The sequence below is a fragment of the Cajanus cajan genome, chromosome 2 (genome assembly GCF_000230855.2).
Source record: "Cajanus cajan strain Asha chromosome 2, NIPB_CcT2T_4, whole genome shotgun sequence".
In the NCBI taxonomy this organism is placed as follows: domain Eukaryota; kingdom Viridiplantae; phylum Streptophyta; class Magnoliopsida; order Fabales; family Fabaceae; genus Cajanus; species Cajanus cajan.
The window spans coordinates 56,424,465-56,441,113 of record NC_138518.1 but is presented as its reverse complement, the minus strand read 5'-3'; the positions used below and the strand labels follow the sequence as shown (position 1 = coordinate 56,441,113).

General features: G+C 29.8%; 1 protein-coding gene and 1 long non-coding RNA gene across 2 annotated transcripts; both read right to left on the bottom strand.

Moving 5' to 3' along the window:
* Positions 1–4,045: 4,045 nt before the first annotated feature.
* On the bottom strand, positions 4,046–9,842 carry LOC109794764 (uncharacterized). Its single transcript, XM_083068472.1, has 5 exons — positions 9,499–9,842; positions 7,734–8,024; positions 7,182–7,439; positions 6,303–6,647; positions 4,046–5,972 (listed from the first exon to the last, which is right to left on the bottom strand). The coding sequence occupies exons 1-5, from the start codon at positions 9,785–9,787 to the stop codon at positions 4,204–4,206; spliced, it is 2,952 nt and encodes a 983-aa protein (XP_082924598.1). The 5' UTR covers positions 9,788–9,842; the 3' UTR covers positions 4,046–4,203.
* Positions 9,843–12,236: 2,394 nt separating this feature from the next.
* LOC145954385 (uncharacterized) lies at positions 12,237–14,189 on the bottom strand. Its single transcript, XR_014431588.1, has 2 exons — positions 13,381–14,189; positions 12,237–12,496 (listed from the first exon to the last, which is right to left on the bottom strand). It is a non-coding gene; the product is annotated as an uncharacterized LOC145954385 (long non-coding RNA).
* Positions 14,190–16,649: the final 2,460 nt, after the last annotated feature.

Sequence of the window (16,649 nt, the reverse complement as noted above, 5' to 3'; positions counted from 1 at the left end):
ATGACAATGAAAGTTAGGATCAATTCCTGACATGTCAATAGTTGTCCATGCTAGCAACTCTATATTTTCTTTTAAAGTTTTTTTTTAATTATTTCCATTTTACGCGGTTCAAGTTGAGATCCAATGTAAGTGTTTTGTCCAGTCTCGTCTCGCAATTGAAACGATAATGTTTCCTTATTAAGCTCCATTTTGAAATCATCATTACCCATTTGAAGGTCTATATCTATTAAAGTTGTTATATCCTTGGTTATGGTCTATACCATGTGTGCATTCTTATTTTCTTCTTCAACAATGGGTGTTACTTTTAGGTTTGTCATATAACATTCCCTAATTGTCTTTTGATCAATGTGAACCATAATAGCATTAAGAACATTTATGGATGGTCTTCCTAGTATAATATTATAGGAAATGTTAGCATTTTCAACAATGTACCTGATCTTTATAGTTTTGCTAACTTATTGATTAAAATCGAAACACGTGTAGAGGTCAATGCGTCCTCTTATTGTTACACATTCACCCGAGAAGCCTACTAGGGGTTCATTGTAATACTTTAATTCTTCTTCTAGTATTCCCATTTTCTTGAATGTCTTTCGGTATAGTATATTGGTCGAACTTCCCTAATCTACCAAAGTTTTGTTTATGATACAATTATTGATTTCAACATTGATTACCATAGGGTCATCATGAATAGAATCTACCCCTTGAAAATCTTCACCAGTGAAACTTATCATAGGTATCCTTGTTCTCTTTCTATCTTTTATAGCATTCATGGATTTTATTGCCCTCAAGTGTCTCTTTTTTGGAAAAAAGGTAGCACCTCCACCAACGAACCCTCCAGAAATAGAGTTAATAACCCCTTTTTGTTGATCTCTTGAACTGTCACCCCTTCTTCTCTTTTCTCTAAATCGACACCACTCTCACTTTACTTTTTTTTTTTAATATTTTTATCCAACTCTCTTCTTCAAGATACATAACTTTCTCCCCTACAGTCTTGCCCTCTATTGGACCCATATTTTTCAATATAATTTTTTAGTTGTCCCTACTATATGAGGTTTTTCACCTTCAATTGAATGTCCTTGATTTTGTTGATATAAGCATGACTTTGATAGACCTACACTAGGGGTGTATGCATGAGTTCTTTTAGGAATAGTTAAAAAATTTTAAGCAAGTGCTTACTCTAAGATTCTCACTCTTCTTATGTTTAGTGGAGTATAACTTGTGTATAGAGGCCTCCTTACTTGATAACTTTTGAGTTATCCCTTCCCCTATTCTTTTGATATGCTTTTTTTTCATTTTCTTTTTTACCTAAGGATTGACTCAACTAATTGTTCCATCTACATATATTTTTAAGCCCTTATATATTCTTAAATCATTCATGTCCATAGGGTTTTCTTTGCACAAACTTTTTACCAATGGTTCAAGCTTTAGTGTAGTATTCAAACTATCCATAGCAATTTCAAGGTTTAAATTTTTGATTCCATAGTGATTTTATTAAAACCTTGAAGGACCAAAGAGACATTTTTTTCTCTTGTCTGATATTAGCTAATGCCAATGATATTAGTTGGTATGGCCAACTAGTAGCGAACTGCATAGTAAATAAGGATGAAAAATCTTCAAATGAATTTATAGATACCGAAGGGAGCTTAATGAACTAACTTAGTGCTCGACCCTTCAAGTATGTAGGAAAATATGGTATAAAGTAGCATCTTCCTGTGTCAGCAAAGTAACTTGCATAAGATACGCATTCAAATGTTCATCAAGAACAGAGAATCCATCATATTTTTCTAGAGAAGGCTCCTCCAATTGTCAAATAATACTACTCCATGATTTTTTGAGTAAAAGCATGCTTATAAGTTCTAGTTATTGTTCTAGACTAAGGGGGAGTTTACTCGGGAATGACCAAGAACTGCATCAGTGAAACGTGTATTTGAGGAGTTGTTGGTACATGATATGAAGAGGCTTCATTATTAGCCTATCCATTAGGGTTCCATATTCTATTCAAGCTCCTTAATTCAACATTCTCCCTCGAGCTCTTTAAGTTCCTGAGCATCTCTTTCACGAGCTTGTCAAATAACTATCATTTCTTCGCGAAGCAATCTTACAACATCTTACAACATCTGAGAGATTAGTTTGATCTTTCATAGCCACTAGACCAAAGACTTGTTTAGGTTGAACAAAGTTGATATTCCTTCTAGTAGTAACCATTCTTCTCAAGATCTTCTCCCTACAAAACAAACAAATATTACGGGTCTTCAAAACAAAGTTCCATGGTGGGTGCTAAAAGGTATACTTACATGAGAGCACATCAGTAATTTCATCACTTTCATCCTCATTCTTTTAAGTTCTCGTTCTAATTATCCTTGCCTCATAATAAGCCTGGTAGCCTTCAGATATACCTGTTTGAAAAGGAGAAAATGAGAGTATCTACAAAAGGTACTCCAATACTCAATAAGTTAGCCTTCAAATCTAGACAAACGAATGACAATTAATTTTGTAATAAATGCAAAAGTATTTTTTTCTCTCTCTAAACATTATTATTTATACTAACTTTATTAGGTCTGAGTCCATAGGACAGACCCATTAATAATTATAATACCTTTAATAATCTTTTAGACTTTATTAATTATTAGAAAATATTAAAGTCATCAACTTTTCTCTTCTGCCACACCTCTCTAGTATACAAAGTTTTCACATCTTCTTTATTATAAATCAATTAGTGTAGTTATTATCTTTATTATTCATTTTTAAATAAATTAATATATATAGGTTAATTTAGGCGTGACTCCTTGTTGATCCTATTATTTGTAGTAAAGACGTGTGACAGCTCAAATTTTTTGCATATTTATCATAAATCAATTAGTATAGTTATTATCTTTATTACTTTCTTATAAAATAAAATTAATATGGGTTAATTTAAGTGTGACACTTTGTTAATCCTGTAATTTGAAGTGGAAACATCTAAGTTGTGACATCTTGAAATTTTCGTATCTCTTTTATTAAAATAATTAATATTTTTATTATCTCTTTTATAAAATAAAATTGAAAATGGTTAACCTAGGTGTGAGGCCTTATTAATCTTTTATAAAATAAAATTAAAAATGCATATTTATTTTTGTTAACAAAATACTACATGACTCTAAGTTCCTCATTATATCGAATATGTAGGAGCAAGGTTGTCCTTGTCAATGTCAAAATTGATTTTCAAAAAATTCTCCTAAAAAATAAACTTTTTCTAGTACTCTTCTTTCGTAGTTAAAAAATATAATGTAGAACCTTCCTTCTAGTTGTCTATTCATTGTATTAATAAAAGGACTAAAAAAAGTTTTAAAACTCATCAATAATTTACACAATTAATTAATTATGAGGTAACCCTTTATGAAATGTATTGGGGTGTAGTGGAATTTAGTTTTCACCTTTTCCTATGGATAACCGACTCCCAAATCTAATCATATTCTTGTACAAATGTTTTTGTTTTCTTTTTGGTTACGACTTCATTTTTTTTTTCCTATCTATTCATTGTCCTCTCCTACAACTCAGGTTGCTATAATTTTTTTTGATAAAAGTATATGTGTAATAGCATTACTATGTGAAGGGAGATCCTAACTAAGTTAACATCCTACAATACATCAATCACATGCTTCACATCCAAAATGCTAAAATTAAAAAGAAAAGATAAAAGAATAAAGTGGAGGGACCAAACCAAAACCCACCAAACATTAAATAAACCAGGTAAGAGATTCTTGACAAATTGTCCAACCTGTTAGTATCACTATCTTTTAATAACAAAGAAATATTACACTATATATTTAAATATGTAATTAAATTATTATAATTTTGAGATAAATAAAATAAACTAATATTGAATATATATATATATATATATATATATATATATATATAAACATTAATAAAATATAAAATTGTTTCTACACTAATAATATAGCAATAATCTAATAATAAAATATAATAGCAGACTAATATATACTACAATTTTAAGGAAAAATTGTTTCTAAACTAATAATATAAAAAATAATAAATTTTAAAATTAAATAAAAAAATGTATTATAAATAAGGTGATAAGTAAATACATATGTCCTAGTATAATTAGACAATGACAAAGAATGTTGATACATAGAAGATTGGGAAACATGTGTGTAATAAATTCACCTACGTAAATTAAAGTTCTCTTCAAATAACATATATTCAACCCTTTATGACTTGGTCTTCAACACTAATCGGCCATTCAAAGGACTGTTTGGAGACTTGTTTCCCTTCTGCGTACTTCAGTGATGGAAATATTTGTGGCAAATATTTGGGGTTAACTTCCATATCATTTAGGTACTTGAGACGCAGGATCTCAACTTTAAAAAATTTATAGAATGGGGTCAAAATTTTTAGTTTTCCTCCCTTTATATATAGCTTCCTCAATTCTGAAGTATGTACAATTGAAATAATAATTTTTTTCTGAGGAAAGCATTCAAGGTCCAACTTTTCCAATCTTGGTGGAAGAGTGGTCACTATATCCGTGTACCTCGAGTTAGACGACACACCCCATGATATTTTGAGACATTTAACTTTCTCCAAATATTTTAAGCTTTCAAAATCCTCATCTTGGATCACAGCTTCACTTCCAATATGTATGCTCAGTCGTTTTAATTTTTTTAATTCTGCAAGATCTGATATTCTAGGACTCTTGTTAGAATTGCCTACTACAAATCCCTTGAGTACTTGGAGCTCAGAGAGCTTCTCAATCCCTTTTGGCATGCTCTCCAACAAGTAACACTGAGATGCATCCAAGTGTGTGAGCTTTTTCAATAATGCAATTTCAACAGGAAGTGTTTCGAGGTTATGACAAGCCTTGAGATCAAGAATTTGTAGGTTGACAAGTTGAGCTATGGAGGGTGGCAGCTCGGTTATTCTTGATATACCACGAAGGCTTAGATACTTTAAATGTTTTTGACCCTTCAAGTCTTTCATGAAATTTATACTATCCACTTCAATGTGATGAAAAGGTGATTCGTGCCAACGACCAAGCTGAAGCACCACCATCTTCTTCATTTTAGTCATCCATTGAGGTTCAACATTTAGATAACTCGCACCAACATTAAAAACACTTCTCCAGTGTTCAAATTTGGTACCAAACTCACCACTTATTTTAACTTTTTTTTGGTCAAGTACTAAATAAGCAGGACTATTATTGTGATGCGAAGAGGTTATTACTTGTGAAAATTTTTCAAAAGGCTGGTTATTTTCTCCTAGCAGTACTGATGATACCAACATGTGACGGATCCAAGGACTAATTTTAAATTTATTCACAATGGGACACTTGCTATTACCATGTGGTACAATCAGATATGAATTCAGCAGCTCGTCAAAAACAACCTCACCTTCTTCTTCAGCTGTTTTCTCTGTTGTATCTTTTACAAAACCTTCTCCAATCCACCAGTAAATTATATGTCTTTTCCTTATAACAACATTTTCAGGGAAAACTGAAAGGGACAAGCAGCAAAGTTTTGAATGTAGATTAAGGGCATCATAACTAGCCTGGAACCTTTTCAAGACTAGATTCACCTCATTGTTTTGGCTTAATAAAGATAGTGTGGGGTGTTGCACTGGTTTAGATGCTTTGGCTTGGCTTGATGAGTTATCAACTACTTCATCACTTTGACTAACACCAAGCTTTTTAGTTGAGTCCTTAATCCTTTTATGAATGGCGTTCACGACACTATCCAGCAACTCCTCCTTAGAAACTTTATGCTTGTCATCTTCATCCAAACTTTTTGTGTTGGAGATTTGAAGAACATCTTCCAGCTGGGCACCTAACATGTTCCAGAGTCCTTCATTTTTCTTCCATGAGGAAAACTTTGCCTTCATGTTATCGATCTCAGACTTCAATCTCTCCAACTTTTCATCAACGGGTTCATCTTTTTCCACAACCTTGTCTGGTGCCTCTTGGCTTGGAGATGGCTTATCTTTTAGCACAAATAAAATGTGTTGAATGAGACGCATGAATTTGATGTGAGAATTAATTACAATTTAATGATTATTCCTATGGAAATTAATGATACTTGTGCAACAAATTATGTAATAAATTTTATAATTAAGAGATAAAAAGAGAAAGAAATTTGAAATATAATAAATGATGAAGTAAAGCGAGATAAACACACAAAATATATATATATATATATAATAATAATAATAATAATAATCTTGTATGAATTATTATATGAACAGTTATACATATATCATCATTCTTATTAGAAATATGTAAGACATTGATGTGTTTAGTAGGGATAAAATACCTGAGGCTTTTTGCAGACCCACCAACTCCTCCCTTGATTTTTGGTTTTGTAGCTCTAAACCTTTTGTTTCACTTTTATTTGTATCTGACTCAGCCAAAATTCTTTCGTTGAAGTTTCGGAGAAGATCTTCCACGGCTCTTAAAGTCTTGTGGAGTTCTTCATTTTGCTTCACTGTGGAAAACTTGGTCTTCAAGTTGTCTAGCTCAAACTTCAAACTCTCAAACATTTCATCAATTGATACATCTTCTTCCACACTTTCCTTGTCTTGTGCCTTCTGGCTTGATACATCTTTTTCCACACTTTCCTCGTCTTGTGCCTTCTGGCTTGGAGATGGCTTATCAACAACTATGAACACATAAATATGGGTATCAAATGAGATACAAATTCGATGTGGTTGCTGATGATTATTATTATTAAAAAAAAATGTTAGTAAGATTGTCTCAAATATTATTATCTGAACTTATTTTTTATTAATGGTTGAAATTTATTGAAAAAAAAAGAAAAAGATCCCACTTCACATTTTGTGTGATTCACTCATAATTATGTAATTTCTAACAAATTAATTTTAATCAACAATCTCGTCTTTTATAAAAGAAAAAAGCACATGCTCAATTTTGTTCTATATTTTTTTTAACCTCATAATATTTTATCTATCATTGTTATTTAAAAATTAATTTTTCATATTTTGAAATAAAAGTATAAAAAATTAAATAAATTTTATATTATAATATAAATTAAATATGATATATCTAAAATATAATTTATATGATATAAATACTTATTTATTATAATTTTTTAGTTATAAAAAATAAAAAACTTTAGTTTGAATATCACACTATTATAAAATACTTATATATATATATCGAAGACACTATTGACCTTTTGTGTCATTTTCTTTAGAATCTTGTGCAGGCTCGACAATCTCAGCAGAACCTTTTGCATTGAAGTTTTGAAGAAGATCTTTCGTGGCTCTTAACATGTCCAAGACTTCCTCATTTTTCTTAACTGCAGAAAACTTCGCCTTCGTGATATCTATCACAGACTTCAAGCTATCCAACTTTTCATCAATGGGTACGCCTTCGTCCTCACTTTTCTTCTCTTGTGTTGTCTCTTGGCTTGAAGGTGGCTTATCAATACCTACGAGCATTGATAAAATATGGGTACCACATTTATTTGATATGATAATATAAGATTTAATGATTATTATTACTCTAAATTGCAGTTACAGTCGCAATCACAATTGCATTGTAATCTTTAAAATTGTAAAAACTTATAGGAAAATGTAGGTGATGTGATCGCAATTGCACTTAAATTCTCTTGCCATGAGTTGAAAACTTTAATGTTGTGACAGCAATTGTTGTTGTCTATCGCAATTTAAAACCATATTAAAATACTGACTATAATATGATGTTGATTTTACATATAAAATACCAGTGGCTTTGAGTTGATCCACCAACTTCTCCCCAGATGTTTGACTTTGATTAGCATCTCCTGCAGGATTGAAATGCTCTGTGAAACTTTTTTCCTTGAAGTTTTGAAGAAGATCTTCCACATCTTTTAATTTTTCCCTGAGTTCTAATTCGTTTTTCTTTACGATGGAAAACTTCTCCTTCATTTTGTCTAGCTCGGACTTCAAACTCTCCAACTTTTTATCAATGGCTACATCTTTTTCCAAACTCTTATTTTCTTGTGCCTCTTGGCTTGAAGATGGCTCATCAGTACCTATGAGCATAGATAGAATACAATTATCAAATGAGATACATATATTAATTTGATGTGATATATATATATATATATATATATATATATATATATATATATATATGATTATAATTTATAAATATATATATATATATATATATATATATATATATCCTTTTAGTGTATAAACTATTGTCAATTTTCATTTTTAATTATTTAGAATAAATTTTATTTAATTTTCATTCTTAAAATTTTTTTCATGAACAAAGAATTTTAACTTTAAGAACCAAAATCATTATTGTTATCGAGTATGGTAAGATACATATATGTTTCTAAAAAATATGTAAATGATAAAAATTTTGTAAATCAACATTAGGGGTAGGGGTGTCATCGGGGTGGGGCGGATAGCTTGCCTCCACTATCATTTTTATTGGATAAAAAATTGTTTCATATCTATTATTATATTCATGTAAGTATCTATTAATTGGGTGCAAATGAATTTTTTTAATATCCATAAATACTAAAAGTGTTTACTAAAACAATAGCATAAAGGTCTATATAAAGTCAATATAAAATAAAATTTGCATAAAAATGCATAAAATAAAATCTAGATAAAAGTAAGCATAAAATAAAATTTGTATATAAAGCGTGCATAAAAAAACTGCATAACACTTCTTAACATATATATAGTTTAAAGAAAAATTACATGAATTAAGTAATTTAATATTAATATGTATCTATGAGTACAGATATTAAGATACGATCTCGGTTCTGTTAACATACAAATATAAAAAATAGTCATATCTATTATTGCAAGTACTCATTAACGATATTTATTTTTTATTTGTGACGGATATTATATGCAAATATCCACAGCTAGAGGGTTTTTTTTTACATCCTTATTCGAAATATATTTTTGGATCTCATTAAAATCAAAATAGAAAGAAATTTTATGATATCCTCATAAATTTTAAGATTGTGCATGTTATTGAGAAAAAACTAGCGCCCCTTTTTTATTTGTCTAAACATGTTCAACTATATATTACCCCTATTAACCCAAAAAATAATAATTTGTTCTAAAACCTTTAGATTTTTCCGAAAACAATCGCAAATTTAAACAGACATTACGAATGAATATTGTCCTTATAAATCACTAGCAAGAACAGGGAAATAGATTTGGTGACTGTAGGAGATATCGATTGTATGATCTCATTTTCGAGTAAAAATCCTTCTACTTTTTTTTTCTCTTCATTTCTTCCATTAGTAAAATTTTAAAAGTATAAATGTGACTCTTCCTAAAATATACATCAACTTTTTTTTATTGATTTTAAAAAAAATTAGGAAATAGAAAAAATGAAAGTTAAAAAGATATGAAGAGTATTTATTTTTCTCATTCCCTACTTGAACATCATATTGGTGAAGAAGATGAAGCAATAATAAGCATGATATACTAAAATTAAATGCTAGTATTGGTGTTTCAATTAAAACTTCTCACCCTTTTCTCGATTGGCTTTAATTGCATTATCTGATTGCAGAAGGCGATTTGTAATTTCGATGATTTTTGGTGGTTTGAAGTCGCGAAGAAGGTCATCCACTAATTTTAACGTGTCAAGGAGTTCCTCTTCGTTCCTTTTCACTGTGGAAAACAAACCCTTTATGCTTTGTAGCCCTGACATCAAATTCTCCAACTTTTCAGCAATATTTGGATTTTCCTTGCTCTTAACTGTTGTCAAACGTCTTTGCAGTGAAGGCACTGCTTTCATGGGGTTCGTTCTGATAGACATTTTTCCTAAGATTTGGTGATCGAATGGTGACAAGTTTTGTGGTTTTGTGAATAATTGAAGACAGGAAGAAAGATATTTTTATACACAAAAGATTTAGATGACTATGGCATCTAATTAAATATACTCACAAGCAAGGAATTGAAGGAATCAAATTATAAAAGTTTCACGTTATTCTTTATCCCTTAATTAGTTAACACTTTACTAATTATCCTTACTTTCTCTTTACATTTCAGGAAAATACAACAAGTGCTCTTAGTGTATTGGTTAAAAAATTAAAAGTAAAATTTTTTTATTAAAAAATGTATCTACATATTCTTTTGTGTAACTTTATTTTAATTTTTCTTGAAAACCTTCTGCATATCAATTGATTCTTTAGCCAGTATTCATAAGACACTGGTTAGTAGAAGCTACATTTTATAATAGTTTGCACCAGTGTTTAAAAACCTGGATCGAACCATTTTAAACCGGATTGAACCGGTCAATTTTCTGGTTTAACCAGTAAACTAGTGGGTCAAACCGATTTAACCACTTTTTTTTTTTTTTAATTTTTAAGAGATCATAAACCACAAAAATAATAATAATAATTGAATCTCTTAATGAAAGAACAAAGATTCATATTAAATATAACAATGACTACTTGTTCTAATGTATTTGTTTATAATATATACAACTTAAATAACTTTTATAGTATATTATTAATTTTAAATTATATTTAATAATATAATATTTATGTAGATATTACATATATTATTTTGTGATATCAATTGCAAACATATTATATGTACATATTATTTATATTTTTAATTTTTATTAATATACAGTTTAACATGTAATTTTTTATATATTTTTTTACAAAATAAAAATAAAAATAATTTTAAATAAGATATAAAAATTAAAATTTAAAATAAGATATGAATTTATTAAAATTTATAAATATAAAATATATTTAATATGAATATTTTTTTTAATAAAATAAATAAAAATCGAGTCATGCGATTTAACTAGTGACCCACCGGTTCAACCTTTGACCTACTGGCTGAGTACCTTAATCAATTCGATGACCCGGTTTTTAAAACTATAGTTTGCACTCTAATATTTTATTTTTAATTATTGGTTGTTTAAACATTGTACTTAAAAATATTTGAAATAAAAGAAATACAAGTAATTATGAAACAAATTTATTTTAAATTAAAGTTTATCTATTAAACTGATAAAATAATAATGAGGATCAATTATTTTTTATTTAATGAAATTTTATAAACATAATTTACTTTAAATTTAATGGTTGAATCAATTAATTTTTTATTTTACATAAAAATGTTAAATGATGTAAAGTTATATATACACAACACACAGAAAAAACAATTGAGCTTAACAATATTTTTAAAAATATTATATTTTAACAATCCTAGTATGATATGAGAGTATGTATAATTTTAATAAGGTAAAAGTCACTTAATATTTCACCATATATATTACTTTAAATTTAATATAAAATATGAGTTATTTAAAGTGTAATAATTTTTATTATTATATTAAATATTGACAATTAGGCATTGTTTACGGTGGAATTAATTTTATGGGTTCTTTTTATTTAGACTAGCACAAAGAATGTTTCAATTTAGATATACGTTTTGAGTTATATAGCATGAACAGGAATGGAGTAAAATGATCAATGATTACTGATTTCTAAGCATTCATCAACGATTAACACATAATAATTTCCATGCATGTAAACACTTAGATTAATAGAATGAACGATAATGACATTGGCACTACAAATCATGGTTCACTTTATGTAGTGATCAAGTTGCATTACATGTTGAAGCATATTTTTTCAGTATACAATTCCACTACGTGCTTACAAGAAGAACAAGAAACTACACTAAATCTACTCCTAAGATGAAAACATGAAAGTGGCCGAGAAGAAGTCATACCCAAAAACGATTCCGTGTACGAAAGCCATATGCGCAGGCAGAGAGTACTTCAGAGTATAATTTCAGTATGAGTTTTTCGACCTCGTAAAAGGCCAACTTTTGCCTATTTATAGAAATTTTCGAGAACGGTTTTCTTTTACGTGCCTGCGCCGTGGGTGAGTAACTGTTCCCCATATCAGATACGTGCTTATAACTTCCAATAACTCCTCACCCCACGTGTCTTTATCCCTTTGATTTATTCTTTAGTAACCGCTCCGGCATAACTACCTAATTGTTTTGGGATAGCCTCAGGCAATCTTCACCTATTTTCGAGTAGTCCTAATTTTTATTCGACCTTACCTCGAGCACAAGCAAATAGGGCTCGTCATATGTGACACCCTCTACCCCAACATCATTAATAAACATAAACTATATTTATAAAAGATTTTCATAGAATGATATAAAACAATAAGTATCATAAGGTAGAAGATGCACATTCATAATTCATACACATAAATATTAAACTCAAGAAGTTATTATAAAACAAAGATTATAAATTAATCCCAGTAAAGGTGGCAGAGCCTCCTAGTTAGGAATTAACTTATAATCTTTTAGTAAAATTATAATATGACAAAAATACACACTTTCAACATAAATAACATAAAAATTACAAAAGAAAATAATAATAATTTAACAATAAGTCTAGCTAATCCCGATGTCACATCCTATCAGAGCGAAACCCAAACAGAAGCCTAAGCTTCACCACCAACATCCTCAGCCTCATGCTAATTATCTGCATCATAATTTAAATATACACAAAAATGACAAGGGAGTGAGAAACTTCTCACTCAGTTGCAGATATAGAAATAAAAGTTAAATAGCACACACACACGCAATATAATTCACATATATAATCAATCTCACATATATGCTTATGTATAATGATTTTCTTGACTTGACTCACTAATGTATGCATGTGGCGCCATACGGAAGTTGCAGAATTCATCACTGGTGACCCGAAGGCACACCTATACAATTGTCGGTGACCCTAAGGTACACCTATCATTGGTGTTCATACACCTCGTTAGCATATCGTGGGTGACCCAAAGGTACACCTTGTTAGTCGTGGGTATGCGGCCTCAGCGGCACACCTGGAGTAATATGTGCATATGATGCATGTCATACATTCACAGACTCAACCTTTAGCATGTTACACATATCATATTCATATTTCATAATTAAGAATTATTTCAATAATCCAATTTAATAGTCCAATAGTTCAACAGTCCAAACAGTCCAACAGTCCAAACAGTCCAACAGTCCAACAGTCCAACAATCCAACAGTCCAGAGGTTGCTTAGGTATCATATTTTTCAATAATAATATATTAAGATCTTTTAAGTAAAGTAGGAAGCTTAAAAGGTAATATAAGATAATAAGGAGGCTCAGCCTTCCATTTAAATAATAGATTACAAATTTATAAATACTTAGGAGGCTTAGCCTTCCATTCAAATAACAGGTTCTAATATGTAAATAAATAAGATATAAAACAAAACACATCAATAATACATATTCAAAGAAATAAACAACAGGCAAGGGATCGGGAGCCAATCCAACAAACAAACTATTTAACAATTATTCCCACACCCCCAAGCGAGGTTTCCCACTCCCCCCTTACCTGGGTTTACAGAAATTTGGGCAGAATCTCCTCCTCTCTATCTTTCCTTAAAAGGAATCGGAATTAGGGCAGAATCTCTTCCTCTTTCTCCTTAAACAAGACACTAGAGCAGAACCTCCTTTTCTTTCTCCTTCTTTCTCTCTTACTTTCTCTCTCTATTTCTCCAGAATTTCCTTCTCTCTAGAATTCTAAATTTTCAAAACCTTAAGTCCCTATTTATAGAATTTTTGAAGTTACTATGCACTATGCACTATTCATTAAAATAATATTATAAATTACTATGCACTATGCACTATTCATTAAAATAATATTATAAATTACTATGCACTATTCATTATTATATTCAAATTTATTATAAAATTTGAACCCGCGTCCCTCGTGCAGCCGCCCTTCACTGTGCAATTGCATAGTGAAATACTATTCATACATACGTATATACATAAATAGTAAAAATATGTATACATAAATAGTAAAATACGTATACGTAAATAGTAAAATACATAAATAAAATACTTATTCACATAATAAATACATAAAAAAATATTTCTTTTCATTAAATAAAATTTGGGATGTTACAATTCTCCCCTCCTTTTAGAAATTTCGTCCCCGAAATTTTTGCAATGGTAAACTCTTTGCATTCTTACTTCTAATTCTTATGCAACATCACTACCTTGTTGATGTACAACTTTTATCAATTTCCTCAAAGGATTTGCTTAGGGAAAGATCTTGACGAATTTATCCACTTAAACACAAACAAAATCAATTTCTTAAGCGTCTTAGACAAATCTTCCACTAGGGTCTATCTATTCACCATCGTACTTCCAAAATGGAACATCTAAGTGCTACAAGATTCTTAAAAACTTCTAGTATGCTAACCATAAATATACAATTGCTTTACTCTTCTCTTCATCTTAGGTCACAAAATATCTTCTTAAGATTTTGGTACATCTTAGTAGTTTCTGAATGGATACTAAAGATACTCTTATGGCCTTCTTCTAGGATTGCTTTATTAAATTCTAGCACACTAGGAATGCACAACTTATCCTTAAATCTCAAAACTCCATCCACTCCAAATTTAAACTCACTCTCCATATCTTGATTCAAGTTCTCTACTTCTCTTTCCATATTAGACCATCACGCTTCCCTTGCGCCACTCTGATACATTTTAGTAACTCCTAAATAAATGTTAAGAGTACTCTTATGTCCTTTCAAGTTTTATAACTAAACATCCAACTGTGTCCTTTCTAATCTCTTGCTTATTTGGGTCACTAATAAAGGATCTAACTCCTAGTTCCTCTAATCTCATCTATTAATCTGATAGTTACTTCCAACATAAATAATTCAATGCTACTAGGGTAATCTTACACATCAAGCATAAGTTTCTAAATTCTGCAATCAAATTCAATCCTTAAATCATCAAAATAATAATTTGGTTATCATTGTAATCCAGATATTTGCCACAACATCAACACCTAAGCATTAGATACACATATCAGATCACTAATTTTACTACTCTATCTACAACCAATTCAAACTCTTCTATGATCAATTCTAAAGATCAGGTACCTAAGCATAATGTACACTCGGTATCTATATCAGTTCTCTAGTTTCACCATTTCATCTTCACCCAAGTCATAATCATATCCATCACCTTAACCTATAGCCTTATAACTTGTTACCAAAATAAATCAACTAATTATGCTCCTATAATTTTCTTCAACAATCCATTCGCTATTCATACTTAATCTCACAATACTAGAAGTAACCTTATAATCCAAACTTAAATTTCTAATTTAAGCCAAAAAGATTCATCTCTCTAATCATAATGAAAGATAAAGATTTCCTCAAAACATCAATCACCACAATGGCTTTAACCAAATAATAAGATCAAAATTTTACTCCTTAAGAAATTTCAACTATTTCTTTTATCTCGTATTCAACCCCTTTGGTCAAAATATATTTAAGGTTCTTATGATCACTAAATACCTCAACCATAGAATCATATAGTTAGTGTCTCCAAATCTTAATATAAATGACAAAGTCGCTAACAAGGTTATGGGTAAGGTAATTTCTCTCATGAATTTTCAATTTCTTAGAAACATAAGCTACTATCTTTTCTTCTTGCCACAATATTCTTCCTAAACCTATTTTCAGAGACATATTTATATATTACAATAATCTTACTAAAATCTAGTAATATTAACACTAGTCAATCTTTCCTTAAGAGTTTGAAAACTACTTCCTCAATTGTTATCCCATACTAATGTAACTCCTTTCTAGTCAATTCAGTCAAAGGTAATAGTAAGTAATTCAAAGAAGTAAGCAACGAAATGATTTGGGTAGTTAAAAATATACATAGGTTCAAGAATTCCTGATATAGATTATCCTTACGGTTGATTCCAAGGGTAGGCAAGAAACAACCTAGTGAACTGAAACATCTTAATAACCAAAGAAACGAAGGCAAAAGCAATTTTTATAGTGAGAGCAGTTTAAACCATGAATAGCTGTTAAAAAAAATTACTCACTGAATTTTCATATAAACTATCAAACAAGACTCCTGATTTTACTAATTGACTCAAGTATCTGTCACTTAAGCACAACTTAGGTAGATCTTCCTCCGCAAGAAATTTCATGGTCTAAAATACTCACCTCATACAATCCAAATTCATACTTAGACAATCTAGTTTAAATCTATTTTTATGCCTAACAACTCAAAATATCATGATAGCATATATCTACCTGACACACAGAGTTGTATTCGTCCAAATGATTTCAAACCTATCTCAAACGAAAGTTAAGTGAATAAGCTACAACTCTTTATGAAGACATAAGATTTCCAAGAGATCATCTCTTTAGCTAAAGATTCAAATATCACCACTAATAAATTCAATGCTTACTAAATTTCTAATCACCAAGGCAGTCATAACTTGAAGTTCTAGATTTTTGTTTCATCTTATCCTAGTTCTATTGAAAAGATAATATCTAAAGCCATATTCTTCATAAAGACCTCAAAATATAAATTTTGTCGATATAATACTCATACTATCATAACAAACTATAATGAAAATATTTTCGACACCAAATAGCAATAATGTATCAATATATCTAATGCCACAAAATACCTCAACTTTTTCCAAATTCACTACTTAATTTCTCATTCAAGTCTCTCCTTACTTTTCTCAATCAAAACAACTCACATGCTACCTAAACCATAAATAATTAACATACCAATAATAACACTTAAGGGAATTAACATCATTTCGATCTCT